The sequence below is a fragment of the Scleropages formosus genome, chromosome 6 (genome assembly GCF_900964775.1).
Source record: "Scleropages formosus chromosome 6, fSclFor1.1, whole genome shotgun sequence".
Taxonomy (NCBI): Eukaryota; Metazoa; Chordata; class Actinopteri; order Osteoglossiformes; family Osteoglossidae; genus Scleropages; species Scleropages formosus.
The window spans coordinates 28640118-28665173 of record NC_041811.1 but is presented as its reverse complement, the minus strand read 5'-3'; the positions used below and the strand labels follow the sequence as shown (position 1 = coordinate 28665173).

General features: G+C 45.6%; 1 protein-coding gene across 2 annotated transcripts; it reads left to right on the top strand.

Annotated features, from left to right (window-relative positions):
- Positions 1–535: 535 nt before the first annotated feature.
- LOC108932686 (FYN-binding protein 1-like) lies at positions 536–23402 on the top strand. Of its 2 annotated transcripts, XM_018749239.2 has the most exons (19): positions 536–892; positions 11960–12941; positions 15690–15816; positions 16154–16227; positions 16446–16468; positions 16872–16918; positions 17306–17429; positions 17610–17769; positions 17855–17987; positions 18176–18195; positions 18460–18532; positions 18694–18789; positions 19779–19819; positions 20278–20362; positions 21096–21192; positions 21340–21502; positions 21769–21802; positions 22123–22157; positions 22365–23402. In XM_018749239.2, the coding sequence occupies exons 1-19, from the start codon at positions 890–892 to the stop codon at positions 22385–22387; spliced, it is 2340 nt and encodes a 779-aa protein (XP_018604755.1). In that variant the 5' UTR covers positions 536–889; the 3' UTR covers positions 22388–23402. The 2 variants fall into 2 exon arrangements, with proteins under 2 accessions (XP_018604755.1, XP_018604764.1); XM_018749248.2 differs by lacking the exon at positions 18694–18789 and having other exon boundaries at positions 537–892.
- Positions 23403–25056: the final 1654 nt, after the last annotated feature.

Genomic DNA, 25056 nt, shown 5'->3' with positions numbered 1-25056 from the left:
GAGAATCTTCAGTCTTTTTACTTTCGACCTTCTGTGCACGGCTTTCTACCGAAGTAGTGAGATTGCGGTAAATGAATACGGAGACCCGGTAAACAAATACTGCCATGTATGAGTACCGTGATTGGGATGGATGAGCGAGTACAGCACCTGCCGCGAATTGTAACGTGACTCCAGCCAGCAGGTGCTGAGAGCGGGTCCGATGGGTGAGTTCCGCGTCTGCGGGGACTGCAGGAAGCGAGCGCTGCTACGGGGCATCAGATATGTAGCCGAGCACAGGGCCGTTGCTGTGGTTTCACACGCCGACGCTGGGTGACAGCAGCACGCTCAGCTCTCTCGCAGACGACACTCGCCGAGAGCGCAGGGGTCGCATCGCCGCGTCCGTCCCCTGTTCTACTCGCGCGCGACACAATGGTGTCCTTGTCTCCGCCGCGTTCCAAAGGTCGATGGCATGGCATGGCATGGCATGGGTAAAAATACCTGGACATTTGTCGACAATCACCACAGCGAGGTGCACGCGGGTGTGCTGCGTTTTACTGGATGGAGGGGCCGCGCACAATGCTCCCTGTGTGGGGGGGTTACGCGCTGGGTGCGGACGGAGGCGCAGCACTTCATGGAATAGGCAAATTTCCGCGATGGAGAGAGAGCGATACAGTTTCCTGTGATGACACTGCCACGGCTCGGCCGCCCAGGGGGGAAGTAGTGTCCGCAACAGGCGGAGACACGGAGGGAGGGTGGGAGTGAGAGCGCGCGCGCACACACACACACACACACACACACACACACACACACACACACACACACACTCCTGCATACACACCTTCTCGCACACGTGCGGAACCCCAGTCTATACCGACAGCCTTGCCTTTGGAGCCGGAGACGCACGCGCGCCATGGTGAGTGTACCCGCCTCGTGCCTTTCCATCCCGCTCCTCTGCCCCGGGGCGCCTCGGTCTCACTGTCCCCGCACTTATTTCTCGCTGTCAGTCGCTCCGCCACACAGGTCCCAGACCGGAGGGCTGCAACGTTGTACTGTACCGCAAAATCGGCTTTCTCCACCATCGGAGCAGCTCCTTTCCGAGGAGTGTGGATGCTTCATCTCAAATTATTATTATTATTACTGTTATTACTCCATATGAGGTACTGTGGACTGGGCTGCAGAGACATGCATCTAAGTGACAGAGTCAGAGTGTCCGTGGAGAGGCGAAGAAGAGGTCGGCCTGCATGTTAATAATTAAAAACCGACGGAGGCTTCAGCCAAGGACGTGGTGTTTTGACCCGCCGCGGTTCTGAGCAAAACTTTGCATGAATTGTGTAAGAAGTCACGTCAAGCCTGCTTTCACCCTACTCAGAAGGGTTAGTTCCCCTTTGCTGGTGTATTTAAAGGCACCTCCGTCTTTTCTCTCCTCCGCCATCCGTCCGGAATAGAGTTTCCATCAACGTGACACGCGTCCCGGGATCTGCTCCTTTCACCTTTTCGGCGAACGTTACGTCGTTGCGGCGGAGCGGCTTTTATCGTGGCGGCCGTCGCCGAGCCCCTCTGACGGTTGCGCAATGAACGTTTCGCTGACAGGAACGGCGAAAGGATCTCGATTGCACAAATAAGACAGCGGGCGGTGTCGTGGTTAGAGCTGCTGCCTTCATAGCTGAAGGTTGCAGGTTCAATTCCCCTTGAGCAAGGTACTTGCCCTTAATTACTCTGCTGAAATTACCCAGCTGTATAAATGGGTAAATAATTGTAAGTTGCTTTGGAGGAAAGTGTCAGCTAAATGGATTGATGTAAGATGCTTAGTTCTATAGTGTAAATGTGGTACGGTTACTGTCTTTGCTCAGAGGAGAAGAGCTGCCCTGACCCTGCACTGTTGAGGGTGCTGACTGTGAAACCCAACGATCAGCATTTGATGTTCTGCTTTTGGGCCCCACATCATGGTGATGAGGGAAGGGGAAAAAAGAAATTCTCATTATATTCGAATCTCCCAAACAGCTCTGAAATGGGATCAGTTTCTTCAACTCAGCGATTACGAGTTCGCACGGTGTCAGTTTCGGGAAATCTAGTATTTTCTGTACGTGCGCTTCCCCAATTCCTCCCCGTTCTATTCGCAAATAAACATCAACCATAAAATAATTTTGGGAAACAATTCTCTGCGACGGTATTTAACTGCTGTTGTTGGTGAGAACATTTACATTTACTGTATATTTATGTTTACATTTATTCATTTAGCAGATGCTTTTCTCCAAAGCGATTTACATCTTAGGGAAAAATACAGCGAGTGCGTTAAATCAGCAGAAGCCGAGACTCGGATGCAGACGTGTGATTCTAAAGTTTGTCACGTTCCACCATCTGACCCAGCGTACGTCACATGAGCAGCTGCATGAAGCTCTATCCATTATCCTACAATTTAGAATTATTACACAGAAACATTTACATCACACAAGTCGGTGCAAAAAGGTTTATGCATCGTTCTACGGTTTCTAATCACAAAACTTTTACACGTTTATTATGCTCTTAAGAGATTGGTGGAGAAGTGAGTCCCAAAGGGGTACAAAGAATTATTTGCAGAGATGCGAGATCAGAGAACTCAAAGTCGAACAAGTAAATGAAAAGGCCAGCAGAGGGGGAGGAGGGGTGTGGGGATGCAGCAGATTCAGCGGGTTCAGCCAGTGCCTGTTGTGCGGTGGGTCCGGGGTTCGAGTCCCGCTCGGGGTGCCTTGCGATGGACTGGCGTCCCGTCCTGGGTGCGTCCCCTCCTTCTGCAGCCTAGCGCCCTGTGTTGCTGGGCTAGGCTCCAGTTTGCCGTGACCCCCGCTGGGGACAAGCGGTCGCTGAAGATGGATGGACAGACGAGGAGTTACTACATGGGACAATGGAATTGTATGGACACAGTGGTCCTTATACATGATGAGCTGAAGGTCCTGTAGGTCTCTCCTACAGAGTAGCTTGTGTGCCCACACACCACTGAGCACCTCCTGCATTATACTGTATTTGTCCATTCCTGCACTAGCATCTCCAACACACCCATGTTCAGCACTGATCATCTCCTACATCCCCTCCAAGTTCTCATGAAAAGCTGCAGAGTCCCACTTCCAGCCCCTCTTGGACCACTGATCACTTTACAACATTTTGTATGTACACGTATTCAAACTTACAATGCAGAAGATTGCGGATTTTACTTAAGGGTCCGTATCGAATTTAACAGCCCGTTTCTCCGCATGTGGCGCTTGGTGTTTGGGTTTGACTCATTTTTTTGTATGTTAATTTCCAGCTCCGAAATCAGCCATCAATATACCCTGGACAACAACGGGCATTTTAAAACCTATATATTAAAAGGTTTTATTAAATTTGTTTTAGTGACTCTCAAAGTATCCATCCATCCATCCAGCCATCCATTTTCTAGCCCGCTTGTCCTAGGCTCAGCCACCCCTGTCCCCTGCAACTTCCTACAGCTCAGCCTGGAGGATCCCCAGCCATTTCCAGGGTAACTATGAGATATAATCCCTCCAGCGGGTCCTGGGCTGACCTCAGGGCCTCGTCCCAGTTGGCTGCGCCTGGTATACCTCCAAAAGGAGGCGCCCAGGGGGCATCCTTATCAGATGCCCGAACCACCTCAACCAGCTCCTTTCAATGTGGAGGAGTAGCGGCTCTACTCTGAGCTCCTCCCGGATGTCCGAACTCCTCACCCTGTCACGAAGGATGAGTCCCAACACCCTGCGGAGAAAACTCATTTCGGCCGCTTGTATCCGCGATCTTATTCTTTCGGTCATCACCCAGAGTTGATGACCATAGGTGAGGGTAGGGACGTAGATCGACCGGTAAATGGAGAGCTTCGCCTTATGGCTCAGCTCCCCCTTCACCACTACAGTCCGGTCCAGCGACCGCATTACTGCTGCCGCTGCTCCCAGTCCGCGGCCGATCTCACGCTCCCTTCTTCCCTCACTCGTGAACAAGACCCCAAGATACTTGAACAGAGTAAAGTATGCCAGAATGTAATTATTGTGAAAGGAGATGCTTTAATACAAACACTCACACTTAATGAAACCTCTTGTCCCAAGCAGGGGTCGCGAGGAGCCGGAGCCTAACCCGGCAACACAGGACGTAAGGCTGGAGGGGGAGGGGACACACTCAGGACGGGATACCGGTCTGTCACAAGGAACCCAAGTGGAACTCAAACCCCAGACCCACTAGAGAGCAGGCACAGGCCAAACCCACTGCGCCACCACATCCCCCTGATGCTTAAACATCCAGTGCATTTTCATGTTCGCTCTTTATTAAAAATTGTGACTGTGCCAGTACATGTTAAAGTGATACCCTTGAAAAGGAGCTTTCAAAGCGAGTCATTTCCATGCATACATGTGGTTGCAACAGAGGCTTTATAAATTACAGCTGTGCCGCGGTAACGTTATTGTTACGAACCGCTTAAATCAGGCGCTAAATCAGCACAAACTTTGGCCTTAATCAAACCGTGTTTTAACTGCGCTTGCCATACATTCCAGATCCACGCCGTCCTTCAAGGACCAAGCCGAAGATTTGCATACGAGGCGTCAGCCCTGTTTTCGTTTGCATGAACCTGTGTGATGCAAAGTCGCCCATAAGCCCCAACCTGTCTTTCCCGACCGTGCGGCGTCTGGCCCCTGAGCGCGGGGAACCGAACCCGCAGCCGATCCACACTGCTGACGTGCAGGTGTGCCCTAAAGCCACGTGCATGTTTTACGCGATGAACGCGTCCGACTAACCGAAATGAAATTGTTCTACTGACTCGGCTGGGCGGTGAAGATCTCGGGGTCATAGGTCGCGCAGTCAAAGACTTCAGTTCCTTCAGCGGTAGAGACATGCTGCACGTTTGTCCTTTTCCGTGTTTAGGACCATCAAATGCTGCATGTTGGACTTGGGGGTAGATGGATGGAACAGCCATCCACTGATGGCCAACTCAGTAACCATGAGTGGATGGCACTATCCAGCAGGGGGGGGACTCTGACATATTGCACTCGATGGAGAAAGGCGAGGGCGGCGGTGCCTAGCAAGGGAGGAACAGCAGTGGTTTGCCGGTGCCTTCTTCCATGTGTGTCTGGAGGGGAGGGCAAACATGGGGAGAAACATACAACCTCACACAGCCTGAGCTGGGTTCGCACCCGCACCCACTGAGTAGGTCTCCAAGCAAGGCACTGGCTTTACCCGTCATGTCACTATGTCTGTGTCCCCACATTGTCGACATACAATAGGGCTCATTCAGAGAGTACAGGATCAAACCAACTAGTTAGAATTTTATACTGGTAACTCGTACTGCGTTTGATCCGTGACTATAAGAGAAGCAGCGAAAAAAAAGAAGCAGCAAAGGTGTACATGGTGGCACAGCGAGTAGCTCTGCTGTCTCACAGTGCCTGGCTGGTGCGAGAGGACATGGGTTTGATTCCCACTCAGTCTGTGTGGATTTTCTGTGGGTGCTCTGGTTTCCTCCCACCCTCCAAAGCCATTCTGTTCAGGTTCACCCATAGTGTGTGAGTGACAGAGAGAGTGTGTTCCATTGATGTATGGATGAGTGACCCAGTGTAGGTAGTGTATCTAACAGTGTAAGTCACCACGGTGAATAAGGGGTGTGGGCTTGTAACACTACATAGTATCCATTGGAAGTTGCTTTGGAGAAAAGTGTCTGCTAAATAAATAAATGTGATATGGTTCATATTTGCTGCGGCTTGTTTAGCATGTGCCAGTGAGCTGTTGGCGCCAGAGCACAGGGCTGTACCCTTCCTGACATATATTCTGGCCAGCAGGGAAAGGCGGAGAGTAAGCAAGCTTTTCGAGTGGCAGCGCTCAGATGTTGAATATAAAATCCATGTGTCTATTTTTGAGTGGCGAGGTCAAGCAGGGGTTCCAGCAATGGAATCGCAAACCTTTCGCCGCTTGGTGGGCCTCGAACAGTGTTTTCAGATTAACTCTTGCTGTGACTCCAAGCCAGCAGGGGATTATGTGTAGAGGGTGTGTGTGTGTATCACTGGTTTGTCCCACTTGCGCTGTTAAATAATTCTTACGATGCAGACAGTCCTAAGACGGGTCTTTGCTCAAGACATCTTACAATGTTAGATGTGTACGATGACACGCTACACACCTTCTACCCTGATTAATAGCAGGTATTTTTACTTGAGCAGTATCAGCGCTGACGCCTCACTCAAGACCACCACGTTCCTGACTTGGACACACTGTTGACAGTGAGCGAATGGCCAAGAAAATGTATTTATGAGTTATTAAAATTAATGTAGATGATAGCACACTGCCTATACAAATTTGTTTTGTGTGGATTTAAAAAAAAATGTCTCTAGGTGTGAGCATGTAGGGACTGTGTGTGACTCTTCCACACCATGCTGTGATTGGAAGTCATTCGTTGGGATTCATTAAGTGTATAAATAACCCCTCGTCATAATGCAGGGTTGTGGAGGCCCACCAGCTCTCTCACAAGCACAGGGGCATGGGGCACCAGCTCATAACAGCGCAATCCCGTACATATATTCAGTGACACATTCAGACATTATGAGCGATTTAGCCATGTATTTTCCCACGGCGCATGTCTTTGGACTGTGGGAGGAAACCAGAGCACCCGGAGAAAAGCCACGCAGACCCAAGCTCCATACACACTGACCTGGATTCAGACCCACATCCTAACACGCACCGCAGCCATTGTGAGACACCAGAGCTCCTTGCTATGCCACCATGGCCACCAGAGGAGCCACTCACTGAAGTAACGGCTGTTACATGAGGTTTCATTTACATTTACATTTATTAATTGAGCAGATGCTTTTGTCCAAAGCGACGTACATCTCAGCAAAAATACAAATTTGTCCATTACATTAAGAGAAAGAGACATGGCTGCAGACATGTGATTCTTAAGTAAACCTAGTTTGTTACTTTCCACTTCATGCACCGATGTTCATCGCTCGAGTAGGTGCATAAAACGCAGGATAGATGATCCTGATAACCTTCCTACAATTTTTTTTATTATTGTAAGGTACACAAACATTTACATATAGTACAGGAGTAGTGGGTGTGTAAAGGCTTATCTGGGGCTGATCATAAAGTTATGGTGCATGAACATTTACACCATACATGAGATGGAGAGATCATGAGTGAAGCGAGTCCAGAAGAGTTGAGTTTTCAGACCCTTTTTAAAAGTGGACAGAGTTTCAGCAGTTCTGAGTGAGAGAGGGCGGTTATTCCACCACAACGGAGCCAGAACTGAGAACGTCCGTGCTTTGCATTTCGTGCATGGGACCACCAAGTTGGCAGATGTGGAAGAGTGTAGCAGTCTGGTTGGGGTGTAGCAGATGATCAAGTCTTGTAGATAGCTTGGAGCAGTTCTACTGATGCATTTGTAAGCCATAACCAGGATCTTAAATTTGATCCGGGCAGCTGTAGGAACCAGTGCAGAGAAATGAGTAGAGGAGATACATGGGAACGCTTCGGCAAGTCAAACACAACTCAGGCAGCAGCAGCAGCGTTCTGTATCAGCTGTAGAGGTTTGATGGCAGTAGCAGGAAGGCCACACAGGAGAGAGCTGCAGTGTCCAGACGGGATGTCACCATGGCCTGGACAAGTAGTTGGGCAGAGTCTGTTGTGAGGTAAGGACGGATCCTGCAGATGTTATGCAGGATGTATCTGCAGGTCCGGGTTGTGGCTTCAATGTGCTGAGAGAAAGATGGACTTGAGTCAATCATCATTTCCAGACTCTTAGCCGAAGAGGTAGACAAAACAAGTGAGTTGTCTAGTTTGATTGAGAGATCGTGACAGGAGGACAGGCCAGCTGGGAGGTGTAGGATCTCTGTTTTGGAGAGGTTGAGTGGGAGGTGGTGATCAGACATCCGTGAAGAGGTGTCCGACAGGCAGGCACCAATGCGTGCGGAGATGTCTGACGCACCAGGTGGGAAGGAGAGGAAGAGCTGAGTATCATCAGCATAGCAGTGGTATTTGAATCCATGGGAGGCTATGACCGGACCGAGGGAGGAGGTGTCTCTTTACTCTACTCTTACCTTCTCTAAGGTGGTTCTTAGTTGGTTCCTTTCTATAATGGAGATCTTAAGAAGCAGAGAACCCGTGGTGTCTCTTGCACTTTGTTGCGTTTCACTAAACCTGCATTGCGTTGCGCCGCACTGTCACGTTGTGTTGCGGCGTTTTTCTTGTTTTGCTCTGTGTTGCAATGTGCTGCATGTACGGAGATCAGATATACACGCCCAATGCAAAGTGGGGGGAAGTTTGAAGTTGAGAAATACCTGCACCATACTGACATTTCCTCCTCATTAACAGTGGTAAAACTGTCCCCTCCCTTCACTCACACACACACACAGTCTGAAACCGCGTGCCCCAAGCAGCGGGGGGGGGTGGCGCAGTGAACCAGAGCCTAACCCAGCAACACAGGGCACAAGGCTGGAGGGGACACACCCAGGACGGGACGCCAGTCCATCAAAAGGCACCCCAAGTAGGAGTCGAACCCCAGACCCACCAGAGCGCAGGACCTGGCCAAACCCACTGCGCCACTGTGCCTCCCTCCCATCAATCCCTCCTTTTTACTGCTTTCTCTCCAACATGGGCTGGCAGAATGAGACTTATTCTCAGCTTGTGCCTCATGAGAGATGCATCCTCAGCTCTGTAGAGCGCTAAAAGAGAACCGGAAAGTTTCTATTTTTTTCACCATCAACGTCCACGTGGGCCATATAAGAGCAGTGAAACTTCCTCTCTAACCGAATAAATTTTATTTGTAGTCAAGTGGCCAAAAACACAGAGTTCTTCTTTTTAAATTAGAAAATAAATAGTATGAAAAAACATGAAAACTGAACTTGAACAGCTTTTTTTTGGGGAAACTTCTTCGCTCCGATGCTTTGGTAGACACTGCATTGGTTTCTTCATTGTCTTCGTGGTGTCCAGAGGAGCTTGAAATTTATTGTCACGAAATGAACGGTAAACGCCCTGCCGTACCGTGGTGTCGGAAGCGATGCCCCAAATGACAGGCTCCGAAAACCAGAATGTGAGGAAACACTTTTATTACAGCACAGCGAGTAAAGTCCTGCGGTCGTTGGAGACTGAACCAAAATGCAAAATAACCATAAACTGTAACGCAGCATAAACTTCCCTATTCAGGTGTGGTGGTGCAGCAGGTTTGGCCCGTGCCTGTTCTCTGGTGGGTCTGGGGTTCGAGTCCCGCTAGGGGTGCCTTGTGGTGGACTGGCGTCCTGTCCTGGGTGTGTCCCCTCCCCCCTCCAGCCCTGCATCATGTGCTGCAGGGTTAGGCTCTGGTTCACTGTGACCCTGCTTGGGACAAGTGTGTGTGTGTGTGTGTGTGGACCTACAAATCCTCACTTATGCAAAAATAACAACCAGACGGAAACTCTACAGAAACATGAGGCCAATAACAGATGCCGAGTAACCCCAAAATAACTTTCGCCACCCTACACGCATTAAAACCCGTGCGTCCGTGTTGCAACGGGGACGTTTCGCAGCTCGCTGACACGCATAGTAGCAAACTTCCCGTGTTTGGGGCTTGTGGAAGCGCGGGCTGCCAGCGCACGTTGCTTCCCCGAACAGTCACCGGAGGGAAATGTTCATTTCATGTACTTACACTATATCAAGCAATATCAGATAGAAAGTGACACCTATTCCTGTCTAGTGCCATCTAAAACCCACACGATGGGTTATTTCGTGACCCTGCGTGATTAATTATGTTAATAACCAAAGTTTATCTGAAGCAGCTGGTGTGGGAATCAGGAGCCTTTTGCTGAACCTTTTTCCTAAATTGCTGTGTTTCGTTTCCAGTCCGATATCCATCACCTGTGTCCTTCAGTGAACTTAGTGTTAACTGTGACTTGGGGGGGGACACTGGACAGGTGAAGACATCATGCAACATACACTTGCTTTACATTTATTCATGGAGCTGATACTTTTTTCAGAGCAACTTGTGATGTTAAAGCACTTACAGTTATTTACCCATTTATACAGCTGGGTACTTTTACTAGAGTGATTTAAGGTAAGTAGTTGGCTTAACAGGACAGCAGGTAGGGGTGGTAATCAAACCTACAACCTTTGGGTATAAAGGCAGTAGCTCTAACCACTACACTACTAGCTCTTACTGCTGTTTGGTGTATCTAAATCACACTAGGCAAGGGGTGAGTGTCCACCGTGTATTTTTTGGTTTGGGAAGTAAGTGGAGGGCAGTTAGGGAATCATCCAATGCTGAAGAAGCTTTTCTGTTTGTGTGTGTGGTTTAGTCAAAACAGTCTGCACTACCTTAGTTGCATTTGTTTGGTTTGGAGGTGGTGCAACGGCTAGCGCTGTTGTCTCACAGCACCAGGGTGGTGTGAGAGAAAGTGGGTTCAATCCCTGCTCAGTTTGTGCGGAGTTTGCATGTTCTCCCAGTGTCTGTGTGGGTTTCCTCTAGGTGCTCTGGTTTCCTCCCACAGTCCAAAGACATTCTGTTCAGGTCCACCCATAGTGTGTGAGTGACAGAGAGAGTGCGTGTGTGTTCCACTGATGTACGGGTGAGTGAGCCAGTGTAAGTAGTGTATCCAGCAGTGTAAGTCACCATGGTGAATAAGGTGTGTGGGCTCATAACACTACATAGAGTTCATTGGCTCTTGCTTTGGAGAAAAGTGTCTACTCAATCCATACGGGGGTTTCCATTTCTAATTTTTGCCATTACTGAAGTTTAAGAAGCAAATTATTTTTTCATTCTGTTTGTTGGAAGGTGGCCATTGTGCTCACCCCAATCAAGCCTTATTGTATTTTAAGAGGGTGAAGACTTTCAGCTCTACCTGATGCAGTAGCGTAATGTCCCTGAACACGACACATCATGTCTGGTTGATGCCTAGTCCTTCCTCGCACCATTCTGGGGTGTTTGCTGTCAAGACCATCTGAAACCGTGCCCGTGCCTCCGCGCTCGCTCAAACGCTGCTGTATGTGTGAATGTGTCTGTCGGGGTCTGTTTGGGCGAGCGTCGCTTTCAAGAGCCGTATCCTGTTTGCAGCGTTATGATGCACAACAAAACAAAATCAGAAACAAAGACTTCAGTCAAAAGCATCTATTTTCGAGGTCCGTAAAGGGAAAGCTGCCTCCTCACCGCTATGTCTGTGGCTAGGGGGGGAGGTCTCCTTCTGACTCGTCTGCGGATGAACTCAGTCATATTGACCCCCCCCCCCCCCGTCCAGGAAGAGGAGGCTAGTTAATGTTTCTCCATTAGTCAATTGTGGTCTAATGGGCTGACAGTAAGTACAGCGCATCACTTCCTGCTCAGAACAATTCCTTTATTCACTCGCTTCCGTTGCGCTCCAACACAGTCGCCGGAGCCTGGCAGCTGTTTGAGCGGCTGAGCAGGTAGGACACATTGCAGGTGAGTTTGCAGCAGACTCTGGGGTGGATGTTGGCTGGCACACCTGCACACCAGGGGTCTGCACAGTAATTTGGCCTCCGGCAGTGATGGTTCCAGTCTCACATCTTTCCGCCTTCCTACTTTGCCTCTTCACCTGGAAGGCAGTTCGTTTTGGCATCGTTTAGGGCGTGCAAGCTCCACGGAGAGTCTGATCGGAAGGCTGTGCGGCAGAGAATGTTCAGATTTTATGCGGAAACTATCAGATGGTGTTGCGAGATGTATGAGATGTACCACTCTAAGCGCCAAAGTGGGGGAAAAAATTTAATTGGATTGAAATTCTTTTCCGGTTTCCTCTCAGAAAGATAATAATGTTCATGTGCCGTGACTCTGCATGAGAGAGCTTCGGCAGAAGCACGTGAACACGCCAAAACAATCATCATAGGAAGGAAGTGAGAAGGCACACACGTTCACACTTTGACACATACTGGTGCACACATACGTACGGACACTCATGCACACGCTCACACACACTGCCATAAAGGCACAAAGATACACGTTTTAAAGCCATTGCGTTTCTTGGGCAGCTCTCATCCCGTGTGTTGTGCATGTGCTTCTTGTGTCCAGGACAACAAGGCGGATGTGAAGGCCATCATGGCTCGTTTCAACGCAGGCGGGAATTCGATGGAGGGGCCACCGGCGGGGCGTTCCACGGTGCACAGCACCCTCTCCACAGGGCTGCCAGGCCAGGCCAGAAAGACAGCCCTGGAGAGCAGCCTGTCAGGAGGTACCACTGCCCCCAAGCCAAACTTCCTGAAGGGCACGGTTTCCACCCAGAGTGCTCCAGAGACGCCCGAGTTTCCCCGGCCCAAAGTCCAGATTGGCAAGCTTGCTGGGGGTCTGGAGGCCGGAAAGACTGGGGCCATGCCAGAAACTGCAAAGCCCACTTTCCCCAAGACACAGCCCTTCAAGCCCAAGCCAATGGAGCCCTCAACAGATACAGAGCCCAAAACACCTCCTCCCAAGCCACCTTCGCAGAAACCACTGCTCAGTGCTACCCTATCGGACCCTAAACCCATCAGCCCCAAGCCACCACCTGCACAGGTCAAGCCCTCCTGGGTGAAGGACAGCTCCAAAGTTGAGGACAGTGGAAGCAGCAGCAGCAATAGCCCAGCTCCTCCCTCCAAGCTGGCTCTTGCCCCCAAACCAAAGAGCACCCTAACAGCCATGCGGTCCCAGGCAGATGAGCCGTCAGCAGGGGAGACGGGCCCGAAGAGTTTCACAGGGTCTTCCGCAAAGTCCTCCGCCTTCCGGGCTGCCCAGAATGCCTTCAACAAGGAGAACACAGAGGATACATCTCACGACAGGCCAAAGCCCCTGGGCTCCCATGATACCTCAGGCCCAAAGACTCCAATTGCCAAAAAGCCCAGCCTCATAAAAAAGCCTGTGACCCTCGCCTCACAGAAGGAAAACAAGGACCCCTTTGCCCCAAAGAAGAACCCTCTGCCCAACATCCTTGTTTTGGGCAGTCCCCCAGTCAAGCCGAACAGACCCCCGAAGGTCAACCTGGAAAAGTTCAAGACAGCTGCAGAGCAGAGCAACAGTGAAGGTGAGTCACATGCAAAAGCAGAGCAACCAGATCAGCAATGTTCTGATGAAGTTACCATGCGGTGGGATCTATAGAGTTCAACGTGAATGCTTCCTGGAACGATAAATGTAATGTAATATTTGCGTGACACTCCACTCGGTAATATTGCTATTTTGGGTACGTCAATACCCGAGCAGTGCTCTAACCCAGTAGCTGAAAGTAAAAGTCCCAAGGCAGTAGAAGCTCTAACCGATACTTGTTGCTCCAGATTGTACAGTACCTTTGGAGTCAGAGGTCGTAGATTAAAATCCCGCTTTCCGTCACTCTACAGAAAGGTTAAATGTTCATATATTACATTTGGAAGTTAAAAGGCATCATGGTTCATAGCCTTGTCTTCCCATCACCTCTGCAGTAGTGGGTACAGTACATCTAACTGATGCTTTTCTTCAAAAGAAATTTACTGTACAATTATTTACCTATTTATACAGTTGGGTAATTTTTTAATGGAGCAGTTTAGGGCAAGTACCTTGCTCGAGGGTATTGCAGCTGAACATGAGACTTAAACCTGTGATCCTTGGGGCCAAAGGTAGCAGCGTTAAACACGACACTACCAGCTGTCCCAGTAGCTGTATAGTCTATTAGAGCTGTGAATATTGTTGCGAGTTCTGACACTAATATGACTTCCATGGAAACTAATGCAGTGTGGCAGTGCAGTTCGTTCTTATTAACTTTTTTAAAAAAAAAAAAAGATTTTATTTTCGGGAGTGCGTTCGCTTGTTTGACTGTTTAGTTTTCCGCAAAAGCGTGAACATACACTATAACGCATTTAGTACGTCACTCTGCTCACGCTGTATTGGCAGAACACATTAAAAACTGCTCTTTATTGACCATATTAACTTGGCACACTGCTTTGTCTCTATAAAATAAGCCCTGTGCTCAATTTTTCAGCCATTAACGTTGACATTTATTCATTAAGCAGATGCTTTTCTCCAACGTGATGTACATCCCAGAGAAAAATACAAAGGGTGTATTACATCAGCAGAAGGAAAGATTTGGATGCATGTGATTCTAGAGCATAGTGAACAGCAAGGATGACAAGCTTTTTATTTTATTATGGGCTTCCTATAGAGGTGGGGGGGGTGCAGTGGTGCAGCGGGTTTGACCGGGTTCTGCTCTCTGGCGGGTCTGGGGTTCGAGTCCTACTTGGGGTGCATTTTGACAGACTAGCGTCCCCTCCTGGGTGTGTCCCCTCCCCCTCCAGCCTTGCGCCCTGTGTTGGTGGGTTAGGCTCCGGTTCGCCGAGACCCCGTGCAGGACAAGCAGCTTTGGCCAACGTGTGTGTGTGCTTCCTGCAGGTGGGATTGAAGTAGTTGGCAAGCGTGGCAGAGGGCATGGTGGTGTCTCCGGGGTTTGATCGCTATGTGGACTTTGCTTGTCCGGCCCTTGTTTGTGTGCGTCTCCAGTGGACGCCCCACTTTCCTCCCATGGTCCAAGATGTGTTACTGATGTGTTAACAAGCGTCGGGAGTGTAGGCCAGTGTAGCTAGCATTCTAAGTCAGCCAGCATAAAGGTGTCACCTAAATACAACACAGCATCTGCGAAGTGAATAAATGGAAACGTTATGAAGGTAAACTGGTGATGAATAAATATAACGAGGCAAGCGAGCATACAGACAGCTCGTGATGCGCACACTATAACAAAGACAGTTCTAGATGCCATACAAGATAGCAATAACTGCACACATACAGAAACATAAACTTCGCGAATACCCCCAGCAACCTAACCGTACCAGAGTGGTTTTTGTGGTTGCAGGCTGCACAGCCCTGTCCCTTAGCCTTCCATGTGCCTCTGCTCTCTTGGCTTGATGCGAAATCAACTGGCGGGGCCTGCTTCGCACGGCCTGCGGTAAAAACTGAGCTTTAAGTTAAGCTACAGAAAATATTTGTGCAGTCTATATATACGACGCTGGAAAAAAAGAGAAAATTTCTGCAACGTGAATAAATTTTATTCTGCTGGTATGTTTCTTCTTTTTGATGTTTTACTTCCACGCTTTCGCAAAGCGGTGTACTGACAAGAAAGATGGAAATGGTTAAAAACCCCCAGACAAATTTACGAGATCAATGCACAAAAACAGCCAGAAATGTTCCTTCCTCTATTTAGTGTCAAGTTCCTTCTGATTTTTTTGTCTCTTATTGCAGTCTCTGCCCTGCGGTTCCGCTTTAAGAGAGAACGGACTTACTTAGAGCACTTTGTTTCACTTTGAACTCCAAGACCCCCATGTGGTTTGTACGGTGCAGCTGAATATGACAAACTATCAATGATATCTCAATGACACAGAACACCATGCAAAAAAAAAAAAACCTCAAAACTCCCTTTACCGTTTGTTTAAAACACCTTTGTCTACAGTTGCGACTCACCAGTTTTAATCGTACAGGTGTGCAGCTGAACTGAAACTTTGCACTTTAATGGAAGGTTATAAAAATTCAGATGTTTTAGTGTGATAGAAGTTAAGTGTACTTCAATATTCAGTTGCATTCTACACTGTTTTTCATTTACATAATTTTTTTGTGGGGGGGGGCAGAAGGCATTCTTGTCTGCATGATCTAATCTTGAGGAAACACAGGATTTATTGATTAACTTCTGAAAAAAAATAAGGCATGAAATACTGAAAACCACCATGGGACAGGTCATGCATTATATGCGAAAAGCTCTGGCAGGATCAAAAGATTTCTTTGCAAGTGTTTTGTGTGTGTGTGCATGTGTGTAAAGGTCCTGGAGGTTTGAAGAAGGCAGATCGACCCCCTCCTCCAACCTTCCATCCCAGCAACAACGCAGCGCCTCCAATCCCTTCGCAACTGGTGGCTCCCAGCCTCCCTCCCCGACCGACTGGTGGCATGTGAGTTATTACATCACTCCTGCATCTTTGGCAGGTGTTTTCAGTATATAGCAGCAGTCTGATGACAGAAATGCTGCTGAATGTTTTCATATTGATGCAGCGTTAAAAAGGAACTCGTCAGAGAGTATAAGGGAGACACTTGGTGGTGAGCATGTATTACCGCACTTTAAACAGCCACAGTTCAGTCACCGTTTCCCATTTTCTTCGAAGCGAGCATTCCGAGAGATTTCAGACTTTGTGTCTTTTTTTTTTTTTTTTTACATTTACGTCAACATCATATAAGTATACCTGTGAGTAAATTGACATAGCACCTTTGGGTTTACCTGTGTGCTCTCAGAATACAGCCAGACCCAGACGAAAACTACGACGACGTCGGGGTTATGAACAACCCTCCCCCGCTACCTGCTGGAGGTAAAAGGACGTGGACCCCAGAGGATTCTGTGAAGGGGGAGTCAGAATTATGTGGAGTTAGAGTCTTGTGGTTGGGTATTCTGGGAAGGTAGCGGGTTTGTTGCTGCAGAAATGCAAAGATCCAGCAGCACCAAAAAGTGCACATGAAGGGAAGATGACTTGAGCTCCCTGTATACCTGATGTCTGATCATCTTTCATGCCATGTGGCTCTCTTCCAGGACATCCCAGTCAGAAGCAAAAGGTGAGCAACCTAAGACCAGGAGGTTTTCAGGGGAAAACAATGCATGCAACAATACTGGGGATAACATAGGACAGTTCAGAGGCATCCTACACAGAGTGACTCGTGTCTCCGCTGGATCCGCATTGGGACAGAAATGCCCGGTCACACTAATTTAACAGGATCCGTGTAGTAAATATTACTTCTGTTTGCTGTATAATTTAGGCAATCCACTAAAAGTAAAGTGCCAGTGATCTAATGGGTTCTGTGTGTGATCTGTGCTTTTTTCAGCTTCGGTTAAGTCATCCAGTGGCTGGATTCAAACAACTACACAGAAACATTAGAGTGCTATAGTTTAATATCTTCATAATTATTGAAGGTATTGTCAGTACTTCCTAAATTCTTTTGTTCGCATTGCTCTTCACAGGACAGCGGGAGCGATGAAGAGATGTACGAAGATTTGGATGACAGATGGTGAGAAATCCCTATGCTTGTTCCTGTACTATTCATAACAAAACATTTAACTGTGGGGGCAGCTGGTAGTGTAGTGGCGCGACCTGCTGTCTTTGGAGCCAAAGGTTCAGATCCCACATCTTGCTGTAGTACCTTTGAACAAGGTACTTACCCTGCATTGCTCCAGTGAAGTTACACTGCTGCATAAACGGATAAATTATTGTAGGCAGCTTAACATTGTACATTACTTTGAAGAAATGCAAATATCACTGCAATGAATCTGAAATCCTTGGAAAACTTTGAAAAAGATTTATTTTTAAAAGCAATCACCTTTTCAAAGACTATACTAGGCTATTCTGTGCACTTTAAACTAATGCAGCCAAATGTCACCTCTGACACTCTGTGCAGGTCCTCCACAGATGCAAAGGAGCAGGAGAAGAAAGAGAAGGGAGATAAAAGGAAACAGGAGCAAGAGAAAAAGGAGCAGAAAGATAAAGACAGGAAGGAACAGGAAATCAGGAAAAAGTTCAAGGTTGGGGTCCTTGGCATAACCAATAACGGTGCATTGTATGTACTATAATCATGTCTCACACAACAGTCAAATCAGCCTCTAGGGTTAGGACGCTACAGTTAAGACTCGGGTGATGCCCCACATTTAGAACTCTTGTAATGCCAACCATGAGCCCCTTTGCTCCCCATCACACCTGCACAGATAACAGGACCCATACAGGTGATCCACAAAGTGAAGGCAAGGGTGGACTGCAGAGGAAGCAAGATGGACCTGACCGTGAAGCAAGGGGAGCCCATCGAAATCATCCGCATCATGGACAACCCTGAAGGCCGCTGGCTGGGCAGGACACGAGATGGCTCCTGTGAGTGACTCATTCTTTTTCAATGTTCCTCCCACTCCTTCTGCTGGCCATCTTCACAATTGTCCTCCTTCTGTTTCCATCACAGATGGTTACGTCAAGACGGACACAGTGGATATTGACTTTGACACACTGAAGCGTAAGAGCGGCACACTCACAAACCAGGCCAACTTTGAGCCAGAAGTGTACGATGATGTGGCCCCTCTGGAGGACTCTGGCAGGTAGTGGTTGGGTCTTTCAGCTTGGGTAGCAAGGCTTTAGCACTTGCTTTAGGAACCCTTCCAGAGAAGAGAGTCATGTAGAATGTTGGACACAAGTGAAATTTGCTAAATAAATAAATAAGGACGTTTTCTGAGCTAGTCAAATTACCCTTCTGATATGAAAACTGTTTGTTTGTTTCTTGTTTCAGTGGCGTTAGAGGTCCTGGAGGTAAGCTTCATAATACAGTTCTCTCTCTTATGTAGCTTCCGTGGAAGTTAAAATTATGTATCGGTTTTGAAAGTAACAACAAATGTTTTGTTAAATAATTTATAGTACCACTGCAACTGTTACATTAAAAAATAACATTCAATAGGGGAATTGATTATAATAAATAAAAAGTAAGACAATAAAACACATTTAACTAAACAAAGTAATGAGAAGTAGAAGCACTCTAATGTCTTTAAGATGCTGAACTTGTCTACGTCCTTTCAGTGGTTCTGCCACCTCCACCTGATGAAGATGGTGACATCTACGATGAGCTGGATGATTCAGATCTAAATGTCAGGTAAGAGCAGGAGCGGTTGCCACATGTCATTATCACAAAAAAAAAAAACAAAGTGATTTCAAGTGTTCACGTGTGTGGTGTGCGTACACATGAGCATGGGAACTCGTTCTTCCACATGACGTACTTGTGTCTGCACTCTAATTCCACCCCTTCAAACCCAGCGAACAAGAGCCCAAGCCTTCTCCCAAACCAAGGAACTTCTTGCGCATGTTGAAGGGCTGGGATGACTGGAGAAGAAACAGCCCCGCCAATAACCAGTAAAAAGACCACACGTTTGCCAGACGTGTCATTAATTGCCTCCATTGATTCCTCCAAATTCCATTTTATGCAGTTTGACTTTAATTCTAATTCTTCCCTTCCCAGACTCACTAACATCAAGGTGCAGGACCTGGTTTCACAGGCTGAGCAAACTAAAACTAAAAGTTCTAAAACTTTTTTCCTTATTTTGTACTGGAAATTTTCTTGATGTATTGAATCATGTTTAACCAATCAGATGGTAAAATCAAATTCCAGCATGCGCTTCAAGGCTAATGCAATAAATGTGTAATCCTGGCTTAATCAATCCTTTCATAACCCAAGGCAAACAGCAAAGACCTTCATGTCCACAACTATATGATCTCCTTTCACGGAATGTTCAGTCAGCCAGTCTTATGGATGGTACACTTCAAATAAGTGCTGACTGTAAAGATCAAGAATAACACAAAGCAACAAAATTGTTCAAAGTTCTTAGTTATGTCGTGTTTTTTTTTTTTTTTTTTTTTTTTGGGGTTGTTTACGATTAAAGTTTACTGATTATAAAAATACCACCACTTCTTCTAGAGTGTCCGTTTTAGTTTGGTACTTTACAACGATAGGAAGATTCTAGAAGGCACCAGAACGCTCTAGAAAGTATTAAAACATTCTAGAAAGCATCAGATCCTAAAAGGTACTTGGAACCCACTGCCAAAATTTGGCCATTTCAAGAATGTGGAATTTTTTTTTTCCTAAAAACTGACATCTGGTACAAACTAATGCCAAAAGTATGATGACTCTAACAAAACTGAATGGAAAATGGGGGGGGGGGGGAATCGACATAAGAAAATTTCTGTTACTTTGTGTAATCTTTTAAGCAATTGTGTGTGTGACCACTTCTGTCTGCGTTTCAGCTAAAAATGATCTTATCAACCCAATCTGAAAGAGAGGTGCATTTTCTATTAAAAAAAATGCTACTTTGGTAACCGTTTCCTTTCAATTTCTGCTATTCCAGAGTTCCTCCTCCTCCCCAGTTCACCCCCGACATAAACGCAGGTGAGGTTTGATGGCCGTGCCGTTTTTGAGTCTATACTGCACTGTTTATGGAAATTCACCACTTGCCTTCAAAGCGAAACATCCTGCAGGTGAGACACCTGGGAGCATAGTGGCTAGTGTTACTGCCTTGGGACCTGGAGGTCACAGGTTTAATTCCCACCTTCTGCTGTAGTACCCCTGAGCAAGGTACTTATCCTAAAATTGCTCCAGTAACATTACCCAGCTATATAAAAGGGTAAATAGCTGTAGGTATACTAACGTTGCAAGTCACTTCAGAGAAACGTATCAGTTAAATAAAGAATAAATGAGTGGAAACAGACATTCAGAGTTAATTGTATATTACATCACATACAGAAAAATCGACACATTTAAAGACACTAATATCATTAATACCAACATTTTCCCATGAATTGGTTCTCTCCTTATCGATGATTGTTGAAATGTATTTTTCCACAAAGATAATCACACAGCCACCAATGACGAGGACGTGTATGACGATGTTGACTCTCAGCCGAGCTACCCTTCCTCTAACGCCCTCTCTAGGTAAGCACATGTTGCTGAAGTGCTGAGTTATACCTTACCCAGTTACCCTGAGTAGTTTGAATAATATTTAATTTGGTGGAGTGGCAACATCAACATTTCACAAGGTTGTTTAAGGGGTCACTGCGGTATCATTTCTTGGGCTGACTGTGGAAATTCTTTGTAGGCTTTTTGCATTTTAGCTGTAGGGATCTGTACAGGATTTCTGCCAGGGCAGTCTATGAGTTTGTCTGATTAGGCTTTTTGGCCTCCTTGTGTGATTTCCTTTAAAGTTCTTTGTTGGATTTTATTCAGGTTTCTCAGAGTTTTTCAGTTTTTCTTGAAGATTAGCGGTCTATCTGCAGGGCATTGCCTGTAGGACTCTCTGGGAGGTGGAAGGTTTGAGGTTTTCTGTTGTGTTCAAAGTGGGGTTTTTGAAGATTGCTTTGCAAGGTCTTTTTTTTTTTTTTTGCCTCATTTTGCCTTTTTTTAGGCTTCTCGAGAGGATTTTTTTACAAGGCTTTCTGGGGATTCGCCATGTGTGCAGGGATCACTGAGACTGCAGGCAGCAATTTCTAGGGAAGAATTTGCAGGGTTCACTATGGGATTGCTTCAATAGTCCCCTGTGGAATTGTTTAATATTGGCCCCAGTGTGGACATTGGTTTTGCCTGTACACCCTTCTCATTTCTCACTGTAGACCTACAGAAGCTTGAGCTGGGAAATTTCACTCTAATGGCTCTCCAATCCCTCCATCAGCCTCCCTATGACGCTCAAAGGCAAGCTAGATGAAAAGGACCCCAAAAAACAGAAGAAGTTTGAGAAGGAAGAGAAGGAATTTAGGAAGAAGTTCAAGGTGATCTCTGTCTATCACAATCCACCATTTACCTGCTCTTTCCCCGTTTCTCATTTCTGCTCTCTCCTTGCAAGTGTTTGGTTCTGGTTTTCCTTCGAAGTGTAGACATGACACTGCTTGGTTTTTTCTGATTGTTTCTGCCCGCAGTTTGATGGTGAGATCCAGGTGCTTTACCAGGTAAAAGTCCTCCCATCACTCTCCATTAAGAAATGGGTGGGTAAGGATCTGCCACTCAGGCCTGGTGAGACACTGGACGTCATTGTGAAGCCTGTGGACAACAAGCTGGTCTGCAGGAACGAGGAAGGGAAATGTGAGTTCCTATTACTCTTTAGGCAGTGGGCAGGGAGCAGAATGGAATGGAATGTTGATTTACTTCCTGAATGGGACACAAATGTGTCTCCCAGAGAACACTTAGGGTTTCAATGGACTCTACATGGTTAAGATGTAAATCTACAGGTTTCCTACAATGGATAAGCTGGTAAGCAAATTAGAATCATAGTGAAATCATTGTTTTAAATCTGATTCAAATTAATGTCCATAATAAATGCAGACACACTGTCTCTTGTTGCCTTCCAGTTGGCTATGTTTCAACAAGCAGCATTTTGGCAGAGTAAGTATTTTGTTAATTACATTTGTGTCTTTTGTGCGTTTACTTGTTGACACACCAAAGGCAGAAATATGGAATTACAAAAATTTCACAAAACATTTATCATGCTTTTAAGGGGGGAGAAGAAAGAAAGAAAGAAAAAAAAAAAAAATCACAGTACTGGTGATATTTTAAAGGTTTATGAATCTGTTTATATATAAAGTACACTTCATATGCTTCTATATTAAAGTCAGTTACCTGAGACAAAACTGACACATGCAAGTCAGACACAAGTGGAAGTGAGATTCTTACCACAATGACTAACCTCTGTTTGTGTTATTCAGGGATTCTGAAATCTATGATGACGTCGGAGATGGTGGTATGCTACACATATTTATTTACATGCTAAATAAGAGAAAAGCACGATGAATGCAGTTTGAGTGGAAGGGAAATATTGACAACACAGGCTATTCCAAGTTACGGAAGAATGGTAGTAGGTCACTTGTAGATTATGAAATGGAATCCTATACTACTATATATGAAATATTAGTCACGTAAATAATTCTGACTGCATGGTTTCTTTCAGATTGCATCTACGACAACGACTGAACAACAGAAGCACCCATGTCTTCTACTTTAAATTTTGTTTTTTTTTTTATAATAACAGATAAACATGACTGTCTTTGTTTTAATGATGGGGTAGTAGGGGACTGTACACTGAGCAGTACTAGCAATCCTTCATACCATTACCCTTGTCGCCAATATTTCACCTGCCAGTGGCAGTGTATGATAACAGAAAAAGTTAGAGTAATATATCCTCACATTATACAATTTTGTGCCATATCCACAACCCTAATGGAAAACTTTCTTTTGAGAGGATTCTGTTCACCACACAGTCACTTCATTGTTACAGCCACACTTCTTATCCTTGAGAGATTCCATGGATGCTATGAGTGAAAAAGAGGTTCGTTTGTCAGAAAAAGAAGGTATAACTTTGCCTCATCTTCAGAAGGGCCTCCAATCAGCGAAGCCATGTGTGCACTTGCAAACATTTATACAGCATACCAAAGCCTTAAGGTTCAGCATAGGGTATAATTACTATACAATGGTATTATGTGGAGTACAGATTAGACCTTTCAGTGCTTTTCCTCACCCTTGACAATATGCAGGTTTTGTCAGATACAACTTTACATTGAAAATTCTCACCAAATACAGAAAGCAATTTAGCCATGGGATATTCAAGTGGAATCAGTTGGCTCAGGTTTTGATATACATGCCCTTGTGTGTTATGGGATAAACCAGTCTGAATCTGAAACACTCCCTACAGGTGTAATGACAAGGACATGTTTTTTTTTTTTTTTTTTTTTTTTGCTGTTGTTTTCAGACTGGCAGACTGCACAGCAAACAACATTTGCACTTGAACAGTAAAAACCGAGCACAGTAGATCACTTCATTCCTGGTCAATCAGTATACTGTTAGCTGGTAGTGATTGTGAGAGCTAACCCAATATTCATCTACTTTAGTGGAAGAGCAGTATTCTAACCCAGTTGTTTGTTTTTACCATATCAATTTTTTTTTTTTTTTTGTCTTTTACAGATAATTTTTGGAATAAATATAGCTATTGATGAACCTAAGAAAGGGAAACCTGCATTTTGTGTTCAAATGCTCAAACATTTGTAGGGGTTTCAAATTACCTTCACTGAAGGGCACAGCATGTCACTATCAACGGTTCACACATTATAGAATTCCCAAATACATAAATTGCAATATTGCAGTAAGCACTACTCCCTGGGGTCTGATTTAGGAAATTGATTAAAATCTGGCTTAGACTGTGCACGGAGTTTGCATATTTTCACTGTGTTTACATAAAAAACTTCTTCTGTTTCTTCTGGGTCCTCCAGGTTCGCTCAACAGTCCAAAGATGTGTTTTAGTGAATCTCAGACCCTTAATGTCCCTTAGTGATTGTATGGATGAGAGAATGAGTGTGTAACTACCCTGCAATGGACTGGCATCCTATGTAGGATATGCACTGCCTCACACCCTGTGCTCTCAGCACCCCCACAACAGTGCATTACACCAGCAATTATTGATAACAGATACATGAATTCAATAAGTTTTTTATTAGAATACATTCATTTCCTTCAGCACAAACAGACAGAGACATAGGTAGGGCAGCTAGTAGTGTAGTAGTTAGAGCTGCTATCTTTAGACCGAGAGGTCATAGGTTCCAGTCTCACCTCCGGCTGTAGTACCCTAGACCAAGATACTTACTTAGCCAAAATTACTCCACTAAAAATTACCTGGCTGTATAAGAGAGTAAATAATTATAAATATATTAAAATTCTAAGTCTCTTTGGAGAAAAGCATCAGCTAAATGAATAAATGTAATTCATACTCCACTTGGGTTGTTCACCATCACTCCTGAAGTTCGCTAAAACGTCAACAGTATGTTAAATTAGGTTGTTGACCAAACAGCTAGAGGAAAGACTAAATCCATATGAAAATATATTTAAATAACCCATGTGTCTTTTCTGGTAGGATATGCTTCGCAAATGTTTCTGGTTTACATGAACATAAACTACCATATGCATAAAGCAAACAGGAAAATCCAGCTTCATTACACTCTCTGTTTAGCCAGTTTAACCTGGACAGGTTTGCAAAATACATAAGAATGTCACGCAATAACAGGGATGCAACCCTGCTATCTTTCTCTTCATTTGGATAGGTACAGTACTAGTTGTTAGATGACCACTGCAGTACAAAATCTGTAGAGATGCAAACCGGACCCGTGTTTACACACCAAGCCAACAGATGACAGTAAAGTGCACCCAAAACAGAACAGGAGTGTAGGACCACTTTAGTTCAACTTGTTACCAATGTTCACAGCTGGTGTCTGCTCTTCTGTAGTAATGGGGATCAATAGCAAGATTTTAAAATAAAATAAAATAAAAACATGTCATGTTTTATGGAGTAAATCACTCAACAATCAGCACCAGTTTGTGGAAACCAGTATATTTTCAATTATTTGACTGTTTTAATTTTAATATAGCACAAAATTTCTATTAAAAAAATATTATAAAAGTCTTACAGCATTTTTTTTATATATTATAGTTATATCTGAGACTTTTACAGAACCCACTCATGCAATAAGTAAAGGTATGTCTCCATATTATTCTTCTGTTGATTATATAGATAATAAAACAAACTGAAAGTGGCCAGATGCTGACCAGCCTTCCATTGTTGACGGATTCATTCCATAAACACATCAGCACTGAAT

What these genes read in the sequence shown, in the direction of transcription:
- LOC108932686 (XM_018749239.2), top strand. An exon ending in AGAGCAGAGCAACAGTGAAG is followed by an intron (nt 12,942 to 15,689) that starts GTGAGTCACATG and finishes ATGTGTGTAAAG; the next exon opens with GTCCTGGAGGTTTGAAGAAG. An exon ending in TCCCCCGCTACCTGCTGGAG is followed by an intron (nt 16,228 to 16,445) that starts GTAAAAGGACGT and finishes GCTCTCTTCCAG; the next exon opens with GACATCCCAGTCAGAAGCAA.